This window comes from Melopsittacus undulatus, chromosome 9 (assembly GCF_012275295.1).
Source record: "Melopsittacus undulatus isolate bMelUnd1 chromosome 9, bMelUnd1.mat.Z, whole genome shotgun sequence".
In the NCBI taxonomy this organism is placed as follows: Eukaryota; Metazoa; Chordata; class Aves; order Psittaciformes; family Psittaculidae; genus Melopsittacus; species Melopsittacus undulatus.
Window position 1 is genome coordinate 40164323 of NC_047535.1, and position 25249 is coordinate 40189571.

A 25249-nucleotide genomic window follows, 5' to 3' on the forward strand; every position below is an offset into this window, starting at 1 on the left:
CCATGGCAGGGGTTGGAGCTGGGTGAGCTTTAAGGTCCCTTCCAACACAAACCCATTCTGTGGGGTCTGCTGAAGGCAATGGTGGCAGCTGAAGCAGCAGCCTCAGCTTGCACCATCAGCCGCAGTGAGATAAAGGTGATGTACACTGCTTCACCTGACTGCAACAGGGAAGCTTTCCCAGTGCTGTACAGCACATCCTTGGGGCAGAACAGACTTCCCCATGCCCCAGGGCACCCCAGCCTATTGCAGTGTTGTGAAGCCCCACTGTGCTGCTCAGCAGGACATGATTCATTGTGACCTCTTGGCATCACTACAAGCTTTGTCTGTGCCTCTTGGGCCCTTCACCGGACCTACCCACTGGTGAGGCAGCTGCTGACATTTCACATCTGCCAGACCCGGCCTGCAGTGGGCTGATTCCAGCCTTAGATGGATGAAATGATGTTTCTGATTCAGTTGGCTGCGCACTGGCCCGTCCTAGGGTCCGTCTGACAGCTCTGTGCATAGGTCAGGAGGAAGGAAAGAGTGTTTTTATATGTTTAAGTTTTTATATGAATGCCCAGGCCGTACTTGGATTCTTCCTAAAAAGGTGCTGACACATTAGGAACAGCTCCCAAGTTTTGCTTTTGGAAATACTGGGATTTTCCAAGCTGTAAATCCAGCAGGAGGAGTTCCAGCATCCGCTCCTTGAGGCAGCTCAGTGCTGTGCTGTGGCAGCTGCTCCCTGGGCACTGCTGCACTGGGTGAATGCCTTATGGAAAGCGAGAAAAGATGCTCTGCTATGTTAGCAGGCATGTTTTTGATGGCTCATTAGGTGAAGACTCTATAATAAGTAGAAAGCTGTATTAAAAAAGCTAGGCTTACAGAAATGGGAGAGAATGGGTTTTAGCAGGCAGAGCTAAGGTACCTTTAAAATGTGCAATTTTGAGCTGGAAATAGGACTGAGACAGGTCTCAAAAGTAAATATTTAATTACCAGATCAATTTTGATAAAGACGCAGGGTTTGCCATTGATTTCTTTAACTTCTGCTGAGCTCACCAGTGAAACTCCTGGTTAGTACTGGTGGTGCTAACCCATCAGCAAATAACTTACACTTGTGATGGCAGTTGATTTTTGTATGCTAGAAGTAGAAAAACCTGACATCCCAGCAGCAGCATCCTTTCTGATAGTAATAACTCTCTTATTTCTGGGGGTAAAGGCAAAATCAGCTTTCTTGACTGGTGCCATTGAAGTTGTGAGAAGGGCTGTTGAGGCAACACTGGGCTCTTTGCAGGGCAGGAATTAGCCAGTGGGTACCTTAGGGGCTGTGGTATTGAGACAAGAACTGCAAGGAGAATTGCAATAGTGAACTTTCTCTGATGAGTCTGCATGATCAACACCTAACTGTAATAAAAGGGTTGATTGACAGGAGCCACAGTGCTATCTAGAGAAGCCCCACTGCCCACACTGTGGCACAGGGTGATCACAATTAGATGCAAGCAGATCTGAACACTACTCAAGTGCTGAGGTTAAATTGGCTTTAGAGCCAAGGGAGCTGGATGTGTTGTGGCTCTGCAGCAGGCAGATCCCAAGCCCACTTGGTCACGTACTGGATGATGTGCAAAGGTTTAGAGTTACCTTTACCTCTAGTGCAAAATGAATTAGCATGTCATTAAGCAGAGGTTATGGAAGAATCAAACCATTAAATGGGATGTGATGTTTTCTGCCATTCAGTGATTAAAGGTTATTCTCATAGGAGCAGACATATTCCTGGTGCCATTGGCATAATTCAAGCATCCTGAAAAAAAGGCTATTTGTCATCCTTTTTCCTATATGTTCTTCACCAGACAATTGAAGCGTATCTTACGATGCACTCATCATTTTGTTCAGGATTGTACAATGTGAAGATTATTATCCTTAGGGAACAGGTGGAGAAACCAAAGAGCGAGGAGATGAGGTGAGTTACTTCTGGCTGTATGGACAACTAAATAGTAGCAGAACTAAGAAAGGATGTGGTTTCCTCTCAAGCCGTGTTTATGGGAGGAAAAAAAGCCAGTAATCTGAATTTAGCTGTCTGCTATTTCTCATGACGCCAATAGGGGTGAATATTTTGCTCCCAGACACCTACAAGAATAAAGAAATGTGCATCTCTACCTCACAGGATGTATGACTAAACTCCCCCCAAACTTTCTGACAAGGCCAAGGTTGGTGTGAATGAAAACACTTGCTGGGATCACATCTGTATTGTGCGGATGAATAATCCAGGTCTGATTCAGTGTTTCCTTCATTGCTTCCATTGCTACCAAGGGCTCATTAGCAGAGAAAACAGCAGATTACATCACAATGGCTAATATTTTAAACAAGCAATCCATTTGCTTGAGCTTTCATTGTTTATTTGCTTTTAATGCTTCTGCTGAGGATAGCTGCCCTGCGACAAGGAAAGCAGGCAGCTCTCAACAGCAGCCCAATAAATCTCAGCTCAGGGTGACACCAATTGGGAAGGAGCTCCGGAGAGTGGTGCTGCTTGAAATAAACTGAGGGATGATTTTGAAAGCTTGCATGGAAGAAGGGAGTTTTGCCAACTATTCCGATTGAGAGGAACTGCTGAGTGGGTAATTAGTCCCTCAGGAACACGGGAGTCTGGACAAATGTAAGACAGAACAAGAAGGGGGGGGGGGGAAGAGCGCATGAAGAATGAAGTTTAGAAAACAAGCTAGAACATTAGTCACAGGAGGGATATAACTCAGCTTTCATGTAACGTTTATTTGTGTGGTGAGCAGAAATGTTGCTCTTAACCCCCGTACTCAAGCAGGAAATAGGAACCTTCTCTCTTTTTGGGGCAGCTGGAACTGCTTTATTGAAGCTCATCTCTTTGATAAGAGAGTGAAGGGGAGGGTAAAGAAATGTGCTGAACAAAGTGCAAACTCAGCAAAGGGGACTTAGACTCCAGTGGAGCAGGGGAAGAACCCAGCTGTGGAGCTGGTGGAGATTCATGTCTCTTGTCTTCAGTGACTCCCCCGTCATGAAGGCAGAGCAATCAGCTAAGGTTTAAAAGATAATGCCCCCCAAAACGTGTCCTCACAGCCTGTCTACAATGTGTGGTCTCATTTGCCCCTGTGCTGAGCAGCACCCCAGCTGCAAGGAGGTGATTCACCTACCCAGCATGTTGCAGGATCTTGGCATACCTCTGTGCTGGGTTTAGAAAGACTTGGTGAAATACAAGTGCTCGAAGTATGTGAGATACTTTTGAGGTGATGTAGTGCACATGAGGTTGCTCCTGCCCTTCCAGAGCTCCTGATGCTTAGTGCTATGCTAACTATTGAACTATAGACTTATTCATAGTTTCTACACTTGTTTTCTTTGTGTTTTCATTGCTCCCATTACCATCTCAAGAGCAGCAATTTGCTCATCAGTCCTCTTTGTAGGACAGGACTAGTATCACTTGGCATGTTTGGTGCTAAGAAAGAAGAATGAATTCCTGTGACTGGAGAAGAAGGAAGCTTTGCAAAAACATCGGATGCAGTCAGGGGTGAATCTGTAGAAATGGATCATATTCACTGAGCTGTGTGCTGGAAGGTTGATAGTAATATTAGAGCTGAAGGTTCAGGATGAGACCTCCCCCTAAGACCTAGATCTTTCCAATTCTGGGGTTTTCAGACTTTGGCACTGTCTCTATAACCTCCAAACAGATTGAGTCAATCTCCCTGCTGGGCTCTCCCCATGTCATGGGCTAAGTGATGGGGTCCCACCTGCCCCATTCTGTGCCAATACCTGTTGGTGCTGTGGTGTTGCCTTTCTGACCTGGCAATGCTCTGCTATGACCTCAGCGAAGGTTACTGATGTTTTCATGCAGTTTCATGTGTTCTCATCTCGGTGTTTACTATTTAAGGTGAGCAAGAGGATTCCATGGGTTGGATCACCCTCTCTGTTTCCCAATCCAATGCAAACAGCCAGACAGGCAGGCAGCTCTTCCTTGAGAACATTCCCATTCTCTGCAGAGGTGTGCCAGCTCCTGCCAGACATGGTTTTGGCAGTGCACCATGGACACAACACGATCATAGTTGTTCATCCCTGTAAACACTGCCTTCAAAACCACCATCTCCTCTCACCGCCCTGAGCTACTTCACTGGAGTGCTCAGCACAAACACATCCAGCTCTGGCGTATTCCTTCCAGGAGAGGGCAGGGGAATACAGTTTATTGCAGATGCACTCCTGAGCTGGAGCCCGCATTCCGCATGTGGCTCATCTTCCCGTGTGTTTTCCAGTCTATTTTGCTTTCTTAACTTGGATGAGCAAAGGTAGGTGCTGAATCGCCTCTAAGTGAGTCAGTGGGTTACAGACCTGCCTGTCCCTGTGTCATCTTCAAGAGGGATAGCTGGGGCTTGGCTGCTTCCCTTGCTCTTGAACCTCTCACAATGAGCCTTGTGTCACATTGAAGGCATTGGCAGCTTCAGAACCAGTGTTTCAACATCTGAGCCCCAGCTCTTCTGCTTCATCTCACCATCAATCCAGGGGAGGCAGCAATGGGACAGCTTGTCTGTTACACTCAGCACACCCGTATCCCCATTGGAGTGGTCCGATTCCCTCAGACATTCACAACGTTCCCAGCTCCAGCTCTGCCAATAGATTAAAATGCAGGAGCTGTGCACGGAAACCCGAGGTTGGAGCTGGACCTGGCTAACGATGGCCTAGAGAAACAGCAGCCAGAAATCAGCTGGCATTTTCCCTCTCAGTATCTTAATGAATAAGAAGTCTGGGAGAGAATCAGGAACTATCCCAGCTCCTCACTGTCTTTAATAGTCCAAAAGGCTATTATCATAAAAACCCCTAAAATGGGGTTTATCCAACTCATCATCCCCTAGGCCTATGGCTCTGACTTGAAAAGACAATGTAATTCCCAACCTAGTGAAGGAAAGAATCAAATCAATAGCCTGTCAGCCCTGCAGCACAGATGCCCTTTCAAGGCCAAAGAAATGAAGTCCTGAGATTGTTGTTGCCGTTTCCACCTTGTCCTGCGGAACCACTGCCAGGGATAAGCATATTCTTTGTGTCAATATTTCTGGAGTACCCGGAGAGCTCGCAGTCCTTATCTACAAGTGTCAAGGACTGCTGAGTTAAAGTGGGCATAACAGCACTGGAGAGCCTGAAGGGCTTTTTTGTTCCCTCTGTGTCCATGTAAATGTCCCAGGCGCAGCCCATCAGAGCTCAGCGGGACGCAACCATCGGCTTTGGGACACATGGAAGGGATCCAAAATAGGATTTGAATTTTCTTTTATTTTTAAATTTGATTTCCTTTTCTTCTTTCATTGGAAAAGTGCAGCTTTGGTTTGTAAATCCCATGGAAATGTGCAAGCGATCAATTCAGCCCGACTAAGCCCTGTTTGGCCAATGGCTGGTTGGCTCATGGGCTTACTAACAGCCTGTTGCAACAGTCAATAGTGAATTGCAGGGGCTGGGGCAGACATACCACAGGTGACCTCTAATCACAGCAAAGCACTTTACCCTGTGCAGCACAATCCCTCTTTTTGCCCATCCATGATTTTCATGCAATTCCCCTGCCAGTCCCCTCAATATCAAGACGTTTGTAACCCAGAGCTGCACAACCAACCTATGGGATATGGCAAAACCTGGAGCAGGAAAAATAAGCTTCCTACTGAAAAGCAAAGTGTGGGCAGAGACAAACAATTCTTAGGTGTAAATTGTAGAGCCTTTTGCTGCTTTTCCCACCTTTAATGGGTCTGTGCTACGTGGCACAGCTCGGGAACAAGTGCAGCCTACGGTTCCTTTTTAACTTTCTAATGCAGCGCTATTATTATCTCCATGGAAATTTGAAAGGCTTTAACGCCAAGGTTTATTTGCCTTTCCTGACTGGGTCTTTAGCACACAGCCATCAGACAAAAGCCAATGAAAAGGTCCTTCACTTTGTGTTAGCCCCGGTGTTTGACTGGGCTGTAGGAATGCTGGAAAGGTCGTCTGAGCCGGGGAACCAGTTTGACCAAAGTTCACTCCCAAAAGGTGGCAATGGAAAGAGTGGAAAATCCCCAGGCGGGATCACGGGACAGAGGAATAGCAGATTTTAAAAGGAGCTGGTGAAGAGACGAACAGAGGGAAGGAAGTCTCTTAGTGATGAATGAAATGATGGGGCAGGGGAAAAGAGAAATGTAGTTTACAGCAGGGAGCAGGGCACAGATTTGGTGCTGTACCATATGAAGGATGCTGACGTGAGACATGGGTCACAACTGCACAAAACCCCAAAGCCTGTCCCACTCCAGCAGTCATTCCTGGTTCTTAAGGAAGTTGGCAGCTAGAAGAGATCAGAAATCATTCTATCTGTCTAGATCCGTGCTGTTAATGAAAGCTCATAGGGATTCCAGAACCCTGAGCACCATTTCGATGTGTCAGTTTGTCGGGGGGCTCCAAAGGATGAAGCAGTAAATCAGTCCACAGCTTGAGAAGTGCTGCACTTCCAGGGGTGGATTGAGATGAGTTCTTAGGCAGAAGCTCTTCCCTGTGAGGGTGCTGAGGCGCTGGCACAGGGTGCCCAGAGAAGCTGTGGCTGCCCCATCCCTGGCAGTGCTCAAGGCCAGGTTGGACACAGGGGCTTGGAGCAGCTGCTCCAGTGGAAGGGGTCCCTGCCCATGGCAGGGGTTGGAGCTGGATGAGCTTTAAGGTCCCTTCAACCCAAACCATTCCATTATTCTATGAAAGTTGAGATTGTAACTGAGGGATGTTTTAATGGTAATAAACAGCATTGGGGAGGTTCCTATGTGTACAGCTGCCAATTCAAATTCCACTTAAACCCGGTCTTGAGGGCTTGGGATTTTAGCTCTATTTGTATCTCTTTGCATTGCATCAAGCTAAACTTCACCTACTTGGGGAATAAAGGGTTTTAATTGAGAAAAAGCAGAAAAGGAAGGTTTGCCAAAAATCTATTTTGGGTAAAAATACTTCAGACCAGCGTTGTCACCAATGTAATGCTTTTTACATCAGTGAAGTTACGCTAATGCAAAACTTGGCCCTGATGTACTTGTATAAATATAGTATCTAGGAATTTGATGAGTGTGGATTTGTGCATTATTCATGGGGAGAACGTTAGGAAGAGCGAGGTCTGTGCAGGAGAGCAGAGCCCAGGTCCTTTGGCCATCCCCATTGGGGTGAGGCAGCACCCCTGGGGTCACCTCGTAGCCCTCAAAAGGGTGCAAAGACCTATTGTCACAAGGCTGCATCCCAGTATCCCCGAGTGCACATTCCCAATGATGTGAAAAATGGGAAAATGAATGGGAAAAGCCCCTGACTGAGCAGAAAACCTCCCTGGTGCTGCAGCTGGCTCCCCTGAAGCTTCCTCTGCTGGGCTTTGCCTCTGTGGGAGTTAAATATGGGTCCTGATCCATGCTGAACATTGCATAACCACAGTGTGAGTGTGTGTGTGTATATATCCATACACATAAATATTTGTGTGTATGTATATATATAAGTGTATGCATTGATATGAAAGATTATTGAATTACTGCAATACTGGGGGGACACCCCAATCCCCCTCTCAAACTCCAGCAGGAAATGGGCAGATATGAAATCTGGGGCTTGAGCTCTTCCAGGGATTTGCTCATCTCCAGGATTCTCTATAGGTCCATGTGCCTGCATCCCTACACAGCTCCAGGAGCGTGCAAAGCTCCATTTGTGTGCATCCATCCAGGCAGGGATTTGCACACTTCAGGAGCATGCGGAACTCCAAATGTGTGCATCCCTCCAGGGATTTGCACACTTCCAGGACTGTGAGCCCATCCAGGGATTTGCACAGCATCAGGAGCATGCATCCCTGCAGTGATCTGCACACTTCCAGCAGTGTGCACACCTCCACGAGCATGCAAAACTGCAGGGGTCTGCATCCCCACAGGGATTTGCACACTTTAGGAACATGCTTCCCCACAGGGATTTGCACACTTTAGAAGCATGCATCCCTGCAGGGATTTGCACAGCATCAGGAGCATGCATCACCACAGGGATCTGCACACTTTAGGAGCATACTTCCCTGCAGGGATTTGCACACTTTAGGAGCATGCATCCCTATAGGGATCTGCACACTTCAGGAGCATGTATTCTGCCAGGGATCTGGACACTTTAGGAGCATGCATCCTTGTAGATATTTGAACACTTTAGGAGCATGCATCCCTACATGGATCTGCACACTTCAGGAGCATGCATTCTGCCAGGGATCTGGACACTTTAGGAGCATGCATCCCTGCAGGGATTTGCACACTTTAGGAGCATGCATCCCTACAGGGATCTGCATACTTCAGGAGCATGTATTCTGTCAGGGATCTGGACACTTTAGGAGCATGCATCCCTGCAGGGATTTGCACACTTTAGGAACATGCATCCCCACAGGGATTTGGACCCTTTAGGAGCATGCATCACCACAGGGATTTGCCCGCCCCGCCGCAGATGGATGTGCACACTTGAGGATCGCGCTCCCCACGGATTTACACAACTGAGGAGCGCACATCCCTATGGATTCGCCCACTCGAGCACACACACACCCGCTCGCAGGCGCTGCCACCTCCGGCCCGTGTCGCCGCCGCCTCTCGCCCATGCTCCGCCGCGGGGGCCGGGCCGGGCGGGGCCGCGGCTCCCATTGAGGCCGGTGTCGGTCCGGCCCCCACCGCGGAGGGACCAATGGGGGCAGCGGACGCGGTCGAGCCTCTCCCCGGCCTCCCCCGCCGCCGCCGGGCTCCCGTCCGGAGCGGGGATATAGTACTACGGGAGCGGGGCCGCGCTCCGCAGCCGTGCACCCGCCTCCCGGGGGAGCTGTGCCCGCCGCTCGTCCCGGCTCCTGCCGCTGGTTCCGCTCAGTTCTGCGCCTTTATTCCTGTAATTGTTTGTGTTTTCCGTAATTATTTTTTGCTTTTTTTTATTTTGTGGTATTTTTTCCCTTTTTTTTATATTTTTTCCTTTTTTTTTCTTGTTTGTTTTGGGTTTTTGGTGTTTTTTCCCCCATTATTCTTGCCGCCTTCTGCTCGTTCTTGGTATTATTCTCGGTATTTCTCCCCCCTCCTGGCCCGCAGAGGAGTTCAGGTAAGGGTGTACGAAAGGCGCGGAGCATTACGCGGGTACGCATCGCGCCAGCGGCCCCCTGCGCCCCGTTACTGGGGGGGGGGGGGGGGGAATGTGTTTAACCTCCTACCCTCCTCCGTGACCAGGGAGCAGCGGCACAAACTCCAAGACAAGGCAGCGGGGGGGGGGGGGGGGGGCGTGAGTTCGGGGTTGTTTTCGTGCTGGAGCTGAGTCGTGACAGGCTGGGGGGGGGGGGGGGGGGGGGGAGGGAGATGATGCCCGGTATCGCGATAAGGGGACAGAGCGGGGTTGGAGGGGGGGGATTGGACCCCCCAAAACTCTTGAGAACGGATGTAGGAGCACGAAACCAATTATAATGAGGTGGGATTTGCCCCCCCTCTCCCCAGTTTCATACGGAGGTGCGGGTGGGGGTTCGCCTTCGGGGGCCTCCGCCGGCAGAGATAGGGCTTCCTCGCATGGAAACCACAGTTAGGGATGGGATGGGGGGGGGGGGGGGGGGCTCTGGGAAATGAGCCTTTGGGAATGTGCCTGCAGCTTCCCAGAGGGGCTGCTTTGGGAAAAAAACAACGGGGAGACCCGAAACACACACCCCCCCCCTCCCCGTGTCCAGGGAGCAGCGCAGCCACCTTGCACAACAGATGGGAGCAAACGCGTTTGTTCCCTCCTGGCTTTTGCCTTCTGTATTCATTTACCCGTTTATTTTTAGGGGGGTTTAATCCCCTCCCCGTGCATTTCTAGTTTAACTTCTCAGAAGTGACAGGCCTGGTTCAGTGCCTGGTTTATGGCTCGGTTTGGCTGCGGAGCAGGAATCAGCCTGAAGAGATTTAAAGTCTTTGGGGGAGCACGAGAAAACGCTGAAGGGATCAGTCTTTAACTAGAAAAAGCTGTAGCAGCGCACATAGGAAACCAGTGTCGGTGTATCAGAGCCCTTGAACTGGTGTGGGATCGGTTGTGCTGCTCTGACCACCCGAATGGGACAGGTTGGGGCATACATCCGTGTCTCAGCAAGTTCCCAGGACTTTCTATTTTAATGTTGCATTGAGTCAGAATGTGCATTCTCTGCTCTTTTTTGGGGGAGGTTGTTGCTGTTTTCTTAGGCGATGGGTTTTAAACGGAACAAGATGTTTCTGGCAGAAAGGACATCATAACAACCCAGGGAACTTAAGTGTTGGAGGCAGCCGTGGTGCTGCTGAGCAGCTGCTGTGTTTCACTCCAGAAGCAGCTGGTTTTGGGTGGCTTGGGCACTGCAGTCCCTATCGAGGTGTTTGCAGGCTCCTAGAGATGAAAGTGCTTCATGTAAACAGCATCGTTACTGTTCACAGCATGCACAGCCCTGGTTTGTTTGGGTTCGGTTGGTTCTGGTTTGGGCTGTGTCTTCAAGTAAAGTCAGCATGAAAGCTTTCTGGTTGTTAGGCTGGCCTTTGGGATAAAATATAGCCGGGGCCTGATCCTGCATTCCAGGCATTCCCCAGAATCTTCCTGGCTGTTCTGCAAGTTTTGAGAGTGCACAGAAAGCAGATCTGGCCCGTGATGTTCTTGGATCTATTTTCCTCTTGACAGTCCCCTCTCAAAATGACTCTGGTTACACCAAGTGACATTGCTCCTTGTCAAAAGAGATGGGGAACACGCATGCTGGCTATTCGCTGCCAAGGGACCTCAGGCACAGCAGTTGCTGGGGGTTTGTTGTGTCCCCCCCCTCCCCTGCTTCTTTAAGCCCTTATTCAAGTTACAGCTTAGCTCTATTCCCAGTGAAATATATGGGTATTTTGGGATGTGGCTTCCTAGTTCTCGCAGGCATTTAAAGAAAACTTGAGCTTTCTGTGTTAAATAACTTTACCAGCTGCAATCAGTGCACGCTCCTTCCCCACATGCAGCTTTCCTTACCAAACCCCCCCAATTTCAGTCCAGATTTCACTTACCATTCCTTAGAAATTCAAGCTGGGACAACACAGATGTAGGAGGGAGGATCAGAAACCGTGCAAGGGCAAGGCCTCCTTTCTGCCCCACATTTCACAAGGCAGGAGCAAGCTGCTTTGGTGAATTCTGACTGGAAGCCAATGCAAACTTCTCGGCAGCAGGTTGTGCTTTCTGTTTGAAAGCTGGGAAGAGCCCAGCTCGTCTGACTCTTCACTTTTACTATAAGACATGATTATAGGCTAAGGTCACAAAGCAGAGCCGCTAACCTCTGCATGAACTTCCTCGTGTTCGGCACATGTGGGTATTTCATTATGGGGTCAGAGGCTCTGCTGACTGACAGGCTGTGCGCACCAGGAAAGTGCAATCTCACTTTTAAAGCCTTTCTTTCAACCTGCCCCTGTGTCCTCCATGTGTGAATGGAGGAGGAAGCTGTATCTTTAAGAAACATGTTTTGGTTTGGGTTTCCCCCCCTCCCCGTTTCCTATGAAATATTGTTAAGTGCTGCCAATGGGATGGAGCCCTTTAAGGGTGTTGTGTAAAACACCTTGCTCTGCATTCACTGCAGCACTAAGATGCCTTCTGATCCTTCTCCAGAGAAGGTAAAGACAGGGCAAAACGTAGCAATCAGGCAGCAAGGATGCTCTGCAACAGCAGTAACAACCATCCCCTTCCCTGTGCAGAACTGGGAGCTATTGACTATTCATGGCAAAGCGTTTCCAAAGCGGCAGAGCCTATGGAAAATGACAGCGTGTAACAAGATTGAGTGGCATTTCCTTCGCACTGGGTCACATGCCTCCCAATTCACACACACACAAACCCTCATACGCTGATCAAATGACTCCTATCTCTGCAGCCCACATACCTTCCACAGAAAGAGTTGTTTTATTATGCACATGGACAGCTCTGTTTTCAATCAGTCACCTTGAGCGGATGACTGAGGGCCAGTGTTCGCTCCATCTGGAGGGCGCTGCGTTTGCTCTCCAAGAGGCAGAGTCTCCATCCGTAAGCAATTTATTCATTTTTCCTTTGGGAAAGGGGGGAAAAGAAAGAAAACAAATATGCAGATTCCCCCCCCTCGCCTTCCCCTACCCATAGGAAGTTTGCATGGCTTAGCTGGGGAAGCACAGGACTGCCGGCTGCGCTAGGAAGGATGGATTTTGCCCTCGTACCTCCATGGGCTCGCAGCAGAATTAAGGGTCTCATGAATGCAGAGCACTTGCTGTGGGTCACAGCACATTGAGGTGCTGGGGGTCAAATGAGCCCTGGCAGTTTAGCACAAGGCTCGGATCACCTTTACCTCCGTACCTGGAGCATGGAGTGGTGAGGTGACACCAGCCACCCGCTGCCCTGCCAGCCCATGGTTAATGAGCTCAGCGCAGCACCAGGGCAGTGCAGGTGATGCTGACGTTGGCACACTGATTCATTACATCTGGAGGGGAAAATCCGCCTCCTGGATGTTGAAGCACAGTAAATATTTTTGGCTCCTGACAGATTGATCCTTGCATTATGCTGATTAGCCTGTATTTGTGGAAGTGGGGAAGTTAAAAATAAGGTTGGTGGAAATCTACAAGAGATAAGGGAAGGATCCGTGTTTATGGCCACCAGCAATAACCTCCTTTTTTCTATTTTGGGGTTTTTTTATTTTTGGTGGTACAGATTTCAACGCTTTCTTTTTTCTCCCCATTCTTTCCTTTGGCTCTAAGCTGAAAGCCCATCATTTATCTTCTCTCTCCAGTAATATCCTGTAAATCCAGAGTGCACCCGGTTGGGAAATGAGTTCTGAAAGAATTCTTTTGCAAGTATCTGGTGCAATCCCATGAAATGCTTCGGCCCTGACAGTCCTTAGGGGGTGGTACAGACACAGCAAAGCGTGTAGCAGCATGTGTACTCAGTGAGGCTGGATGCTTCGGCCTTTCCTGCGGGCTAGAGAGCTTTACGAGCCTCAGTACATGGAGATAAATGATTAAACCAACCTCTGAGCATTGCTGTTTTGTTTTCCTACACTCAGGCTCTCACCTGAACTTTCACCGCCTGGTATATGCTGTTGGGATATCCATAAGAGATCGCCCAGGAATGGTGGATCACTTGCTGCCTACTGATGAATCCTTTTCATCTACAAGATCTCCCCTGGGATACTTTGGGGACATGACAGCAGGGGTGAGGTCCTACCAAATGCTGCCCTCTCCCCTGTCTGAAGATGACAGTGACTCGTCCAGCTTTTGTTCTTGTTCCAGCCCTGACTCCCAGGTTCTCAGCTCCAGCTATGGAAGCACATCCAGTGCAGAAAGTCAGGACAGTATCTTAGACTACTTGTTGTCCCAGGCATCTTTGGGGAATGCCGCAGCATCATGGTGGGACAAAAGGAGACTTCAGCCGATAGTGAAAGAGGAGTACTTTAGGTTGCCTGAATTTGCTGTGGATATGGAAGACTCAGGACCATTTCAGCCCACGCTTGAGGAAATTGAGGAATTTCTGGAGGAGAACATGGAGTTGGAGCTCAAAGAAAGACCTAAAAGTGAGACCAAGGACTTGAGAGCTTGCAGCCAAGTTTCTGTTGCTTCGCTACAGCAAAAAGACCATATGTTACCCAGCGCCAGTTTAAAAGAGAGCAAAAACGAACAGTTGAGCAGCTCAACAACGGAAGGTGGCCAAGCTTCAAACGGAGGAGTGTCCCTGGAGAACGGGATACCGGTTATGCTCCAAATTCAGCCTGTACAGATCAAACAGGAGTCCAACGCGAGCCCCACTTCCCAAGGACCAGCACAAGAGAACATTAAAATTGCCCAGCTCCTAGTCAACATCCAAGGGCAAACATTTGCCCTTGTGCCTCAGATAGTTCAGTCGTCCAATTTGAACTTGTCCTCTAAGTTTGTCCGCATCGCTCCCGTGCCCATCGCTGCCAAGCCAATTGGGCCAGGAGGCATGATCCCGGGGCAGACGGGCATCATCATGGGTCAGAAGTTCCAGAAGAACCCCGCAGCAGAACTGATTAAAATGCACAAATGCTCTTTCCCGGGTTGCACCAAGATGTACACAAAGAGCAGCCACTTGAAAGCCCACCTGAGGAGGCACACAGGAGAAAAGCCTTTCGCCTGCACGTGGCCGGGATGCGGATGGAGGTTGGTATTGGGGGGCAGCGCTACCCAACCCCCCTTCCCCTTTTGACTCCATTGACCTGACTTGCTGAGCAAGTGGGTTTGCACTCTGGTTTGTAAAGTGTTTCTGTTCCCAAAACTACCTGTTTGCTTTGAGAATTAAGACCTTGTTCTTCCTGTTAGGTGATGGAGGGGCTTTGAGAAATGAACTAGCAGAGCATCCCTTGCCTGGCACCTAAGTGCCTTCAAAACTGGCTCATCATAGCTTGTATTTCACTCCAAGAAGGTCAGGTTAAGCTTGTTACCACCAACAATACCTTATGTTCATGTTGCTCTGGTTGCAACACGCAGGCTGCAGCAGATCCTTAGGGGGTGTGAGCTGAGGGCTGCAAGTGGTTTAGGATGGTTTAGGGCAGAATCACTGCACGTGGCTCAGCTGCATAGGGCTAAATGTGATCACTGAAGGGCTGTGATAAGCGAGTGAGTGTGGTTAGAAGCAGTTTGATGGTAAATATGCCTCATCCCACTCCTGGAAATGCTGGCAGTGACAACCTGGCGTGCTCTGGGGTTTTATTCTCTGCCTTGATTCAGGAAGATGAGTGGGTGCCACTCGAGGTTGCAAAGAGCTGTCAGATGCAACAACAGAACCAGAAGGCTGCGGTGGAATTAAGCATTGCTTCAATGGGAGATTGCAGTTTGGTTGAGCAAAATGTTTCGCAGAGGGCATCTCCTGATTTATTTCATTTATTTACTTGCTTATTTTTAATACTAGTTGAAGAATTGAAGCTGTTTTTAAAAGGTCAACTTTTGATATTAAGGCAAGTTTGATGGAAGCTCTCCTCCCTCCTTCCAGTATTAGCTGCCTTACGAGCCTGCCTGCTGTCAACCCTTAATGCACAGCACCACAAGTGAGGATGGGAGAAACCAAAATCTCAGCTCCCTTGTAGTCAGTTAAACCAGACTTCTCTCAAACCACTGTCCTGCAGAGCTTTAGAGAGCAATGTCTAATGAGGAAATGGGTTGTGATCATGGGCAACAGACGAGGTAAAAAGTAACAGGCGAGGGTTGTGTAAAAATGCAAGTATGTGAGACACGCAGCAGTTAGAGATGGCTGGCTTGGTTTGAGGGAAAAGGTCAGAGTGGGACTGACTCTCTGCTCCCCAATGGGGCCAGCTTGAAATTTGCCTCTGAGATCAATGCTATTGATTTGCTTTCCCTTTTCAGTTTATGGTGGCTCTATAAACTGGGGATGATTCTCTTTTGTCCTGGTGGCACTTCTCATAAGCTGGGCTGCTCTGGATGCACTGACATTAAGCCGTGTCATTTAGCTCACTGGTCCCATACAGGCTGATCTGCTCCTCACCTGCAGCAGAGGCACTCACTCCTCTGGATTCGGTTGCCAGAGTCCGTGCAGGCAGCAGATGTGCCTCCTGCCTGCAAACATGCCTGTGGGTGTTGTGTTGGCTTCCCTTGTGCTGGGATGTGAGCAAACCCCTTGATTTTGTGACAGATGCATGTGGCACGTGAGGGTTTGTCTGATCCATGCTGAGGTTTATAGAATGCATACAGGGACTCTATGGCTCAGGATGACCTTTTCCAGCTCTGTCTTATTTCAAAGCTGGCATTCCCCAGGCTGCAAAACCAAGGGGAACATGTAGGAAAAACATTGAGTGGTAAGGGGTGGAGATTGAGTTTACACTGGGCAGCCTGCCTTCTCCCAGCATTACAGTGAATGGTGTGGATCAAAAGGAAGGTGCAGGGGTGAGGTGGGCCAGGAGAAGCGCAGATCCTGTATCCAACAGCACCCTGAGCTTTCACTCTCAGCCAGCCACATGTTTTTAAAGACGAGGATCCCAACAGGGATGAGAAATCAATCCCCTCAGCTATGAGAACATGTGCGCTGTGCACAAACAACTCTCTGTTGCTGTTTGTCCTGTTGCATTTCACTGACCCCCAACACCCCCACACTTCAGAAGGGCTCTGCTCTGAGGGGGAGGTTTATAGCCAGCAGGAGAGGCAGCGCTCACAGCGATCCTTAGCACCAGCCTGAGACTGCAGCACATCCCCTGCACGGCTGCTCCCACATCAAAGGCCAGACCCAGTCCAGCTCTGCATTACCAGTCCCCTTTCATCAATAAAGCCTGTTTACCTTTTCCAGAAGTTCAGTGAGAGCTGTGATCTCACATGACTTCACTCGAATGCATCTGGACTCGCTGTCTGCTCCCAGTTTTATATCAGCACAGATGAATCTAAGCCCTAAACCACTGCTGGGCTCTGCTTTCCTCCTCCTTTGCCTGCAAGCTTGTGCTTGCGCATTTCCTTTTCCACCAAGGGCACTCCAGACCTGACCTCACTGAAGATGGTCATTTCAAAACCAAGACCAAGTGTTGCCTAGCACCAAGGGGCTGAGCTGTGGAGTGGGTTAAACCTTTCCCAGCTGGGAAATACACAACGCTGCTCTGGCAAAGTCACACGCTTTAAGTGCACCAAGGTAGGGGTGTATGCACAGCAAACACTTTTCTAATCCCTAGGCCAGTGGGAGCACCCCAGCCTCTTGAGGAGGCTGAACCCTGTTTGCTTGTGCCTTCCTTGGCTGTTTTGAGTGCTTGCAGAGCTGTTCATCAGTGGCTGGTGACCCGTTGAGTTCAATCCACACTGTACCGGTCAGCGCCCTGATCCGTGTCGTGCCAGTTTATACCTTTGGCACACAGCAACCTCTGGTCAGTGCTGGTCCTGAGACCAGAAACCAGAGCTGCAGCATGGGCTGGTCCCCAGTGGCTGTGTCATGGCATGGAGCAGGGCAAACTCGATCTCTCCCCTGGTGCAGCAGCATACAAAGCTGCAGTTGTAAGGCTGGAGGGATTAGGCAATCACCTCTCAATGTCCTCAGCATCTTCTCCCTGGTGGCACTTCCCTGCTCTGCACGTGACAGTGGACAGTACAAGCTCTGCCTGCTTTGGTAGGGAGGGTGTAAAGGCTTATAATGCATGTGGTTGGGAGCGTGTATGGGACCAAACAAGCATGGGGAGGATCATGTGTGGGGCAGGTCAGGGCAGGTGTCTTGCATTGGTGTTTTTTGCTGGTGCTGTGCAAAGGGGTTTGTGGGTGTGTAGGAGGTGTGCTGGTTTGACACAGTGGAGCTTTGGGGATGGGGAGGATGAATATGGAAGTTCAAGTCCAGCTTGGACAGGGCTTGGAGCAACCTGCTCTAGTGGAAGGTGTCCCTGCCTGTAGTTGGAACTGGATGAGCTTTAAGGTCCCTTCCAACACAAACCATTCCATGATTCTAGAGCCTCCTCTCCACTGTGGAGAAGTATAGTCTGAGTCAGTCTCAATGGCTGGTAGCCATGGTAGGAACCACAGCGTACCAGGCTGAAGCTATTGTCCTTTCCTGCCCTCAGAGCCATGCAGCAATGTCACTGTATGGCTGGGAGACACAGGACACATCCTACACACCAGGGAGCTCCAGTATTTATCTTCAAGGGAGATGTAGTTACAGCTCCTTTGAGGTCCCACCATATAGAATGATGATGGAGAGTCTTCTAGTCTTATAGTTGCTGTGGAATTGCCCGGATCCCTCCACCTTCCATTAGAAGGAGGAATCCTTCTGGAAACACCAGTGACTCGGGATAGTGAAGTGTTCCTTGCTCTTACATGGGTTTTGTTTGAATTTGCCATACCACTGGAGATTACTTGCAGTTTTCTGGGGGCGATGTCAGTGCCAGAACGTGCTGCAAATACCCTTCCACTGCAGAGCGAGGCCACCAGCTCCTCCCGGCTTCCTTGTCCTAACCTTTGCGTTGTTTTTGTGTAAACACCCCAACAGCTTGAGGTTTATTTCTGTGGGCTCTGTAAGCTGATCTTTCCGTGACTGCTGGGGAACAGCGTTGCAACATTCCTGCCTCTTCAGCTAAGGACATCGTTATGAGGCACAGTGTATTTTTATCGGATGAACTCATCCGAGCTCATTCCTGACGTGCGCCTCTTGCTCCCCCACCATCCATGCACTTCCCTCCGAAATGGACTTGTGGAGCTATCCTGCAGGATTAGCCATGTGCCACTGTACTTCTGTGGCACGTGGTGACCTCGATGGCCATGGGCATGGGACAGCCCAACCACATCTGGTTTTACTCCTTCAGGTGATAAGCCTGTATATAAGAGAATGGCTCTTCGCAGAGATGCTTTTCCCTCTCTATTCCCTTTTCCCTGGATGTGGCTGCCATCACTGGCCACAGGACTGAGTCCCATTGAGGCAGTCCATATAGGCAATATCCTGCCCTCTCCAGAAAGATGCTGACTCCTCATCCATAGCTCTACAACAGGAACCCTCCAAGGATGTAGCACTGGGACTAGTTCACTGCTAATGACTTGGCCTTGCTGCTTCCATGTCCAGACTGTGGTTTTGGGAAGCCATCGATGGAAGAAGCATGGGTGCCAGAGAAAGCAAATGTGCAATTACTAGGGGTGAAGAGAAACCTCTGTCATAGCCTTTATGTCCCAGGCAAGGAACAGGTTGATGGCTCCATTAGGGCATCTGCCTGTTGCTCTTAATGGTGAGTTTAACTCTTTCACCATGGAGATACCAAAGCAAGGAAAGGGAGAATGGCAAGAGAACAGGTGAAGGAATCTCCCTTACAAATCCTCCTGGGAATGATGTGTCAGCACCGTATCTTATCCATAACGAGTATCTGCATCTGCTTTGTGCTGGCTGAACACTCTCTGGGTTGCATCACTGGGCTGAAGAGCTTCAGGAACCCAGGAAAACACTCCCAGCTTTCCCAGTGCCCATGCCCTGTCTTTCAACTGGGAGATCAGAGCTCACTGCAACTTTTATGTGGAAACTTCTTTTTCTTGCATGAAGGACTCATTCATTGGAGCCCAGCAGCCCTGTTTTTTCCTCTGTTAGTGACGGGATATTTTGCTCCAGAAAGGCACAGATTTCTACATGTTCTTCCCCCCATTTATTCAGCAAGTGCCCATGACTTCATTTATTTATTGTAAATAAACAGCTGATCCCATTTCTTGCAAGCCCTCTTTCTGTGCCCCTCTTTGTCCCTGCTCTGGCAACAAAACAGTTCATTGCCCTTTGTCAGGCAGCAAATCTTTTGTACCCATCTGGACAGGGCTGTTTTAGTGTGACATTATCAGTTAACCCTCTGGCTTCCAGTGCCCAAGTGCCCTGCTGTTAAAGAGTGAAAGATTAACTGGTTTGAGTTCAGGATTCAGGGTGGCTCTTTGGGGGTTTTTCTGTGGAGGTGGAAGGTACAAACCAGCTCAGATTGAAACGACTCTGGGAGACACTGTTGGTAATGAAATGCTCAGTCTTGAGCTCAATTTACGCATGAAGTGACTATGCTAATGGCTGCTACAATGTTGAGCATCTCTGGTACTGAGATGTTAACAGCTCTTTGTAGCCCGAAGGAATAGGTACAAGAGCCAAAGTTTCTGCTGGATCTGATAAGCCATGTAGCTTCTGGGGAGCTCTGTCTGGCTGTTATCTGTTGGTCCATCTCAAACTAGGTGCAATTACTGTGCTTGTGTCTGTGGGAGCTTGGAGCAGATCTCCTGCATGATGCCGGCTGTTATCTTTGCTTGAGAAGTGTCCTTGCTTGGATTTGCAGGGGAGAGGTTATGGAACAGGCTTTGAAAGGGACTGGTGGAGGGATCAAGAGCAGTGCTGGTTTTGTTAAGCTGTACTTATTATGCTATTGTGTTTAGGGCAAGGTTGGTACAAATGCATTGCTCTGAGCCCAGATTTGATGTGGGATAAGGCTGATAGTTGTGTGTTTCCTTCCATCACTGCTGCTGGCTGGGACCAGCCCGCTGCATTGTGTGTCCCTTCCAGTTTACACGTTCAGGCTTTGCCACAGATGGAGTGTCCCAATACCCTCAGGGGACTCTTTCATGCTGTGAGATGCTGTGTGATGTAAACCCCATTTCCCTGACCAGGCTTCTCTTCTCCCGCAGGTTCTCCAGGTCAGACGAGCTGTCCCGGCACAGGCGCTCCCACTCGGGGGTGAAGCCCTATCAGTGTCCTGTGTGCGAGAAGAAGTTTGCTCGGAGCGACCACTTGTCCAAACATGTCAAGGTGCATCGGTTCCCACGAAGCAACCGCTCCATCCGCTCCGTGAACTGACCGGGCCCACTCTCCCCTTCCCACCCAGCACACCCCACAGCAGCCGACAACAGCACTTTGTTCACTACGTTTCTAGTGATAATTTATTTGTCTCCACAGAACAGTCAATGCTGTTACTTGATACCACCGTGTCCGAGTGTCCCATGTCCTTTAAAGATGATTGGAGAATGGAGTTCTTTTTTTGGGTCAGGGGAGGGGGATGCTTCTTCCTCTTTGTCTTCTTGTTTAAGGATGTTATTTTCCTTATTTCCTTCTATCTTTCCCTCCTTTGCTGCTGCTTCTTTTGGAAATTATAGTGTTTTATTTTTAGCTGTTTTCTGCTGCACAGGAAAATGTAAGAGTTGCTTGCTGCTAGTTAATTATAGCCCTGGCATTCCTGAGGGCTTTGCTCATGTACAGGCCATTCATTGTGAGTTTTTATTAAGCTGCTCTATTTGTCCAGTTTGGAAACAGCAAATTCCTTTGGAAATGAAAACAACTCCTTTGTTTTTGGGTCGCCTGAGCCAAGGATTTGTAGGGGGCTGGCTATAGGAGGAGGGACAGTGGGAGTTGGGGACGGGGGGAGGCAAGGCATGGAGAGTGCTGGAATGCGCCTCTGCGCCTCTCTGGTTTCTCCAGCTCACATTTACCTTTTCCTTGGCTAGGGCTATATATAAATATTTATGTATATATATTCATACTTACATATATATATATATATGTATTTAAGCAAAGGAATATCCCAAGCAAACCTGGAAGCTCAGGATGGATGAAATGGCTTGGAGTGGAGCCTTTTGGCATGGCTAAGTGCATACTGTGTGCATGCTTCTCCTGTCCTTTTCCTCTGTGGGGTGAAGGATGTCCATGTGTTGAAGGAAACACTGCTTCCTTTGACTCTGGTCTGCAGCATCCACTGTCTTTAGCAGACGAGCTGTTGTCTAGCACTAAAGCAGCAGGAAGATGTTTGTGAGAGTGGCTGAGCTCTGTTTCTGTCCCTGCCTCCATCCTCTTATTTGATCTTGGGGGAGAAACCAGAGCACCAGCTTGGAGGTGCCCGGTGGTCCTGGTGAGCACCAGGCATCCCGAGCATCCACTGCGAGCCATCACCTCACTGGTTGGAGCTAAAGTCTCTGTCTGCTGGCCAGCAGGGTCTTGAGGGATGGACCTGTACCCAAGGGAGGGTAGGAGCCATCGTGGCATGGTGGGACAGCACCTTGAGGTCTGGGTCCAGGGGTGATCTTCTCCTTGCCAACAGCCATGTCAGAGCTCCATGCAGCTGGGGTGGGCGAACGGGTGAGAACAGTAGCCAAAAGAAACAAATTGGTGTGGTAGTTGGCTAAGAAGGGAATTAAAACAGATAATCAGATGGTAGCAGGCAATGATTGTGTTTGTGTTTCCTCTCGTTTTGGTTCTGTTGTTTTTTCCTTTTGAACTCTGGCGATTGTAAGAAGCTTTAGGAGAAAATAGAATTCAGTGATTAGGAACAATTTCATAATGGATGTTGCATTTCCTTTCCATTTGCAGGCAGCATCTGTTTGTCTTTTTGTTGGCAAAATGGGAAATGGGAAGCTGCGATTCTAGCGCTAGGCAGAGCAGGAGCCCGCGCTGTGCCAGAACAGCAGGTCTAGCTAAGGCAAATGCATTCCTTTTGTCCTCTAGAAATTAATATAAATGAACTATCATCTATTGACTGGTTTATATCACATCCTATGAATGTATGTAAATAAAACTGTACATAGGTGCTATATCTATATAAAATATCTTTTAATAACGTATCAAATTTGTGTAAATTGGAAACGAAAAATACCTATAAAGCCAGTGTACATAAGTTACAATTCTGTATATTTTCTTTTGTTCTTCATAAGAAATATATTTACTTTGACAATAAAATGAAAATGGAAATTTTAAATCCCTTCTTGAAATTATTATTCATTAATTTCCCTTGTAATGAGGATAATAGCGCTTGAAATTCTGATTCACCTGGATGTAACCTTTCAGGTGCTGGGTAACAGGGAGAGGATGGAACAGATCTGGAGTTGCCTTCAGTTTCCTCATCTCAGAAGGTTCCTGGGGGGTGAGAGATGCTCCAGCTCTCCCTTCACCGCAGACCTCACGCCTCGCCTGGCAGCAGCACTGGGACCCAAATGCCTCCTGTGGTTTCTGACCACTATGGAACAGGGCTGCAGCTGCAGCAAAACTGTGGTTAGTAAATTAGAGCGAGCAGGTTTTGAGGCAATTCAAGCTGTAGTGGTTAGTGTGAAGGAAGAAGGGCTTCAGAATCTGCTTCAGACTGTGACCGTGACTCACTGTGCGACCTGGGACAGAGGACTCGATTGCCATGTGCTGCAGTTCCCTTTCTTGTAATACAGCAATAATAACGCATCATAGGGATGCTGCGGGACTTAATAAATGTTTATGTGATCCTTGGATGGAAGGAGCAAGCAGTAAGGCCAGTAGTCATGGGATTAGATTATGCAAGAAAGGCTCGGCACAGCAGAGGTCTTGGTGCCAAGGCGCTTCAGTTGGCTCTTCCGTAAATCCCATGTCTGAAAGAGTGATGTGAAGGATCTGTGGTCCGAAGCATGCCTCAGACCTGAGGAGAAGATGCCCTGTTCTGCAACAGCCATTGCTTCCCATTTGAAACAACAGGGGCATGCACACGATATTCTTGTGATCTGCAAGCTGGGACATCTCTTGCACTGTGCTTTTGGTTCCACTGGAAGAAGAAACCAGCAGCACTACCTGTGTTAAAATAACTTCTGAGTCTCCATGGGAGCAATGGTGCAGAGGGTCCAGTTCTTCTCCCAGCAAGAATCACTCTGAGACTAACGGGCACTTGGGGACTACAGCCTTTCCCTGAAGAACAGCCACCAAACCCGCCAGCTGATGAGCCAGGGCTCTCAGACCCTGACTGTTTTGCCCAGAGAACCCCTATAAGACTGTCAAGAGGACCATGGGATGAGGAAGACTGAGTCCTGTTCACTCCAGGGTGTTGTTACCTCCTCAGGTGTAGCCTGAAGAGCAGAGTCCTAAGGACTCCTCTAAGAGTCCTAAGTCATGTACGTGTTTATACTAGCAAGCCTGCACCAAGAGGATCTGTGATTCCCTTCTGTTCTCACCCTATCGACATCATGCATTAAACCAGCTGCTTTATTTGAACCAGCATCTTGGTCTCCTGCCCTTCTCACCTGGAGTTCTGATATTGCTGTGACAATGGGCAATCCACTCTGCAAGACACAGTTGTCCTTTTTCTGCAAGAGATGATGCTTAAAGCTGGAGTGATGTAAACTACCTGCTGTTGGAGCAGAAATCTGACATCTAAGCTAGGTTTTAGCCTGGAATATTTTCCATGAAACACTTAATCTCTCTTTTCTTTTTCCTGTTGCAAGTGTGGTTTCTGAGCTTGGATTGTGTGGGTTTTTCTGGCTAATACCTGTAAGGAAATATAAGTCTATGGAAAAGTTGCAACACTTTTGCTCATAAGAATAGGGCTGTGTTTGCTGTGAAAGAAGAGTTAGTTCTGCATGAGAATTAATGATATTTTCAGAGATTTGTCACAAAAAGAAAGTAGGAATTTCCCCAAGAGATTTTGATGCTTGTTTTATGTGGAATTATCCTGCCTGGGCCTTGCTGATTCATGAGAAAATGTGACCTTGCCTTTAGCCTGATTACTCTTCACCCACCTGAAGATAAATATATATTGAAGAGCTTTGAGGCCACAACTGTAAATAAGTTTATTATGACTCTGCTTCAGCAATTCTGCATGGCAAAGCACAGCTTGGCATCGTTCTACATATGCCTAAGTCCCATTGACTTAAAACATCTATAATTGGGTTTCTGAGGTGTGAATCACAGCATGGACATGTGTGTAGTGTTAGAGGCTTCAAACAAGGATAATGATCTGGTTCTGAACACTTGCAAGATCTCTGTATGTTTCTACAAGGTTTTACAGGGTATTTCTGGCTGTTTATAGTCTCTTCATCAGAGCTGGTGGTGAAGGAATGGTGTTGAGGGGTGAGGAGCCATCAGCTGGGAAGGCTGTACTCAAGGTAAGGGCTAAGCATAAGGAATAAGAGTAAAGTGACATTTCTGTAGGGTGCTCTGGCTTCTGTGACCCATGGCTAAACAGAACAGTGCAGTGATGTGTCCAAGACCACAGAGCAACGCAAAGGGAAAATGGGAACAGAACCAAGAAATCCCAAATCTCCTTTGCCCCAGACAGTGGCACAGAGCACACGTCAATAACACGCAGTGGGTTATAGAAGGCAAAGTGTAACAGGACACGTAAGTGAGACATCAGATAAGCAAAGAAAGGTAAAGACAGGGCATAAGATAAAGTTGGCCTGCACTGATAACATCTACTGTTGGTAAGGATGCCAAGGAGAGAGGAAGGAGATCTTGCTTGCTGGTGTGTTCCACTTGGGAGTTGCCAAGGTAAAACTCCCTAAGAAGGGTCCTGATCCCTTAACATCAGTTATGGGGAGGGAAGCTCTTCTGGCATTTGCTGTGGGAGCTCAAAGAGCTGTACCCCTGTGGGGTGCATTGAGCAGGGTACTGTGATTGGGTTTAGACCCTGCCATGTTTGCAACAGTCCCTTGCTCCCTGAGGGGTTGTTTCCACTTAAACCCTTGTGCTGGAAGCCTTCACCTTGTCTAAATGGCCACTATACATCTAATCCAACCAGCCAGCTGACTCCAGCACAAAGCCAGTGGCAATAAGCCAGTGTTAATGATTACCCAGGCCCCTCGGTTTATGTAAGCCTGGATGTGCTGTACCACGGGCTCTTGGCTGGGACTTGCCCTCTTCGTCTGGGAGAAATACCAAGGGCCTGCCAACACACAGGGAAAGCTGTTTGAAGCCAGTTGGGATTTTCCTTCTCCCCTTTTGACAGCACCCATGAAACCCGTTATTCACTGGGTTCAGTGACTGCTGTGCTTTTGCTTGCTTGTTATTCAGAGACATTGCTTTTAAAGAATGAGTTGTGCCCAGCTACCACTGACTTTGGCAGAAGTCAAAGACAGTGACCACCATGGTTTATCCAGGGAAAAGATTAAGGCAGGGCTGCAGATCCTGG

At 48.6% G+C, this 25249-nt stretch overlaps 1 protein-coding gene across 1 annotated transcript; it reads left to right on the plus strand.

The window, feature by feature from the left end:
* Positions 1-8699: 8699 nt before the first annotated feature.
* Positions 8700-22084, plus strand: KLF15 (KLF transcription factor 15). The gene is made up of 3 exons (XM_034066473.1): positions 8700-9048; positions 12974-14084; positions 20028-22084. Exons 2-3 carry the CDS (start codon positions 13039-13041, stop codon positions 20194-20196), a joined length of 1215 nt encoding a protein of 404 aa, XP_033922364.1. The 5' UTR covers positions 8700-9048; positions 12974-13038; the 3' UTR covers positions 20197-22084.
* Positions 22085-25249: the final 3165 nt, after the last annotated feature.

Bases quoted from the DNA above. Each gene is read 5' to 3' on its own strand.
- KLF15 (XM_034066473.1), top strand. From the start codon at position 13,039: ATGGTGGATCACTTGCTGCCTACTGATGAATCCTTTTCATCTACAAGA. The intron at 14,085-20,027 runs GTTGGTATTGGG...CTTCTCCCGCAG, and splicing joins TGGCCGGGATGCGGATGGAG to GTTCTCCAGGTCAGACGAGC.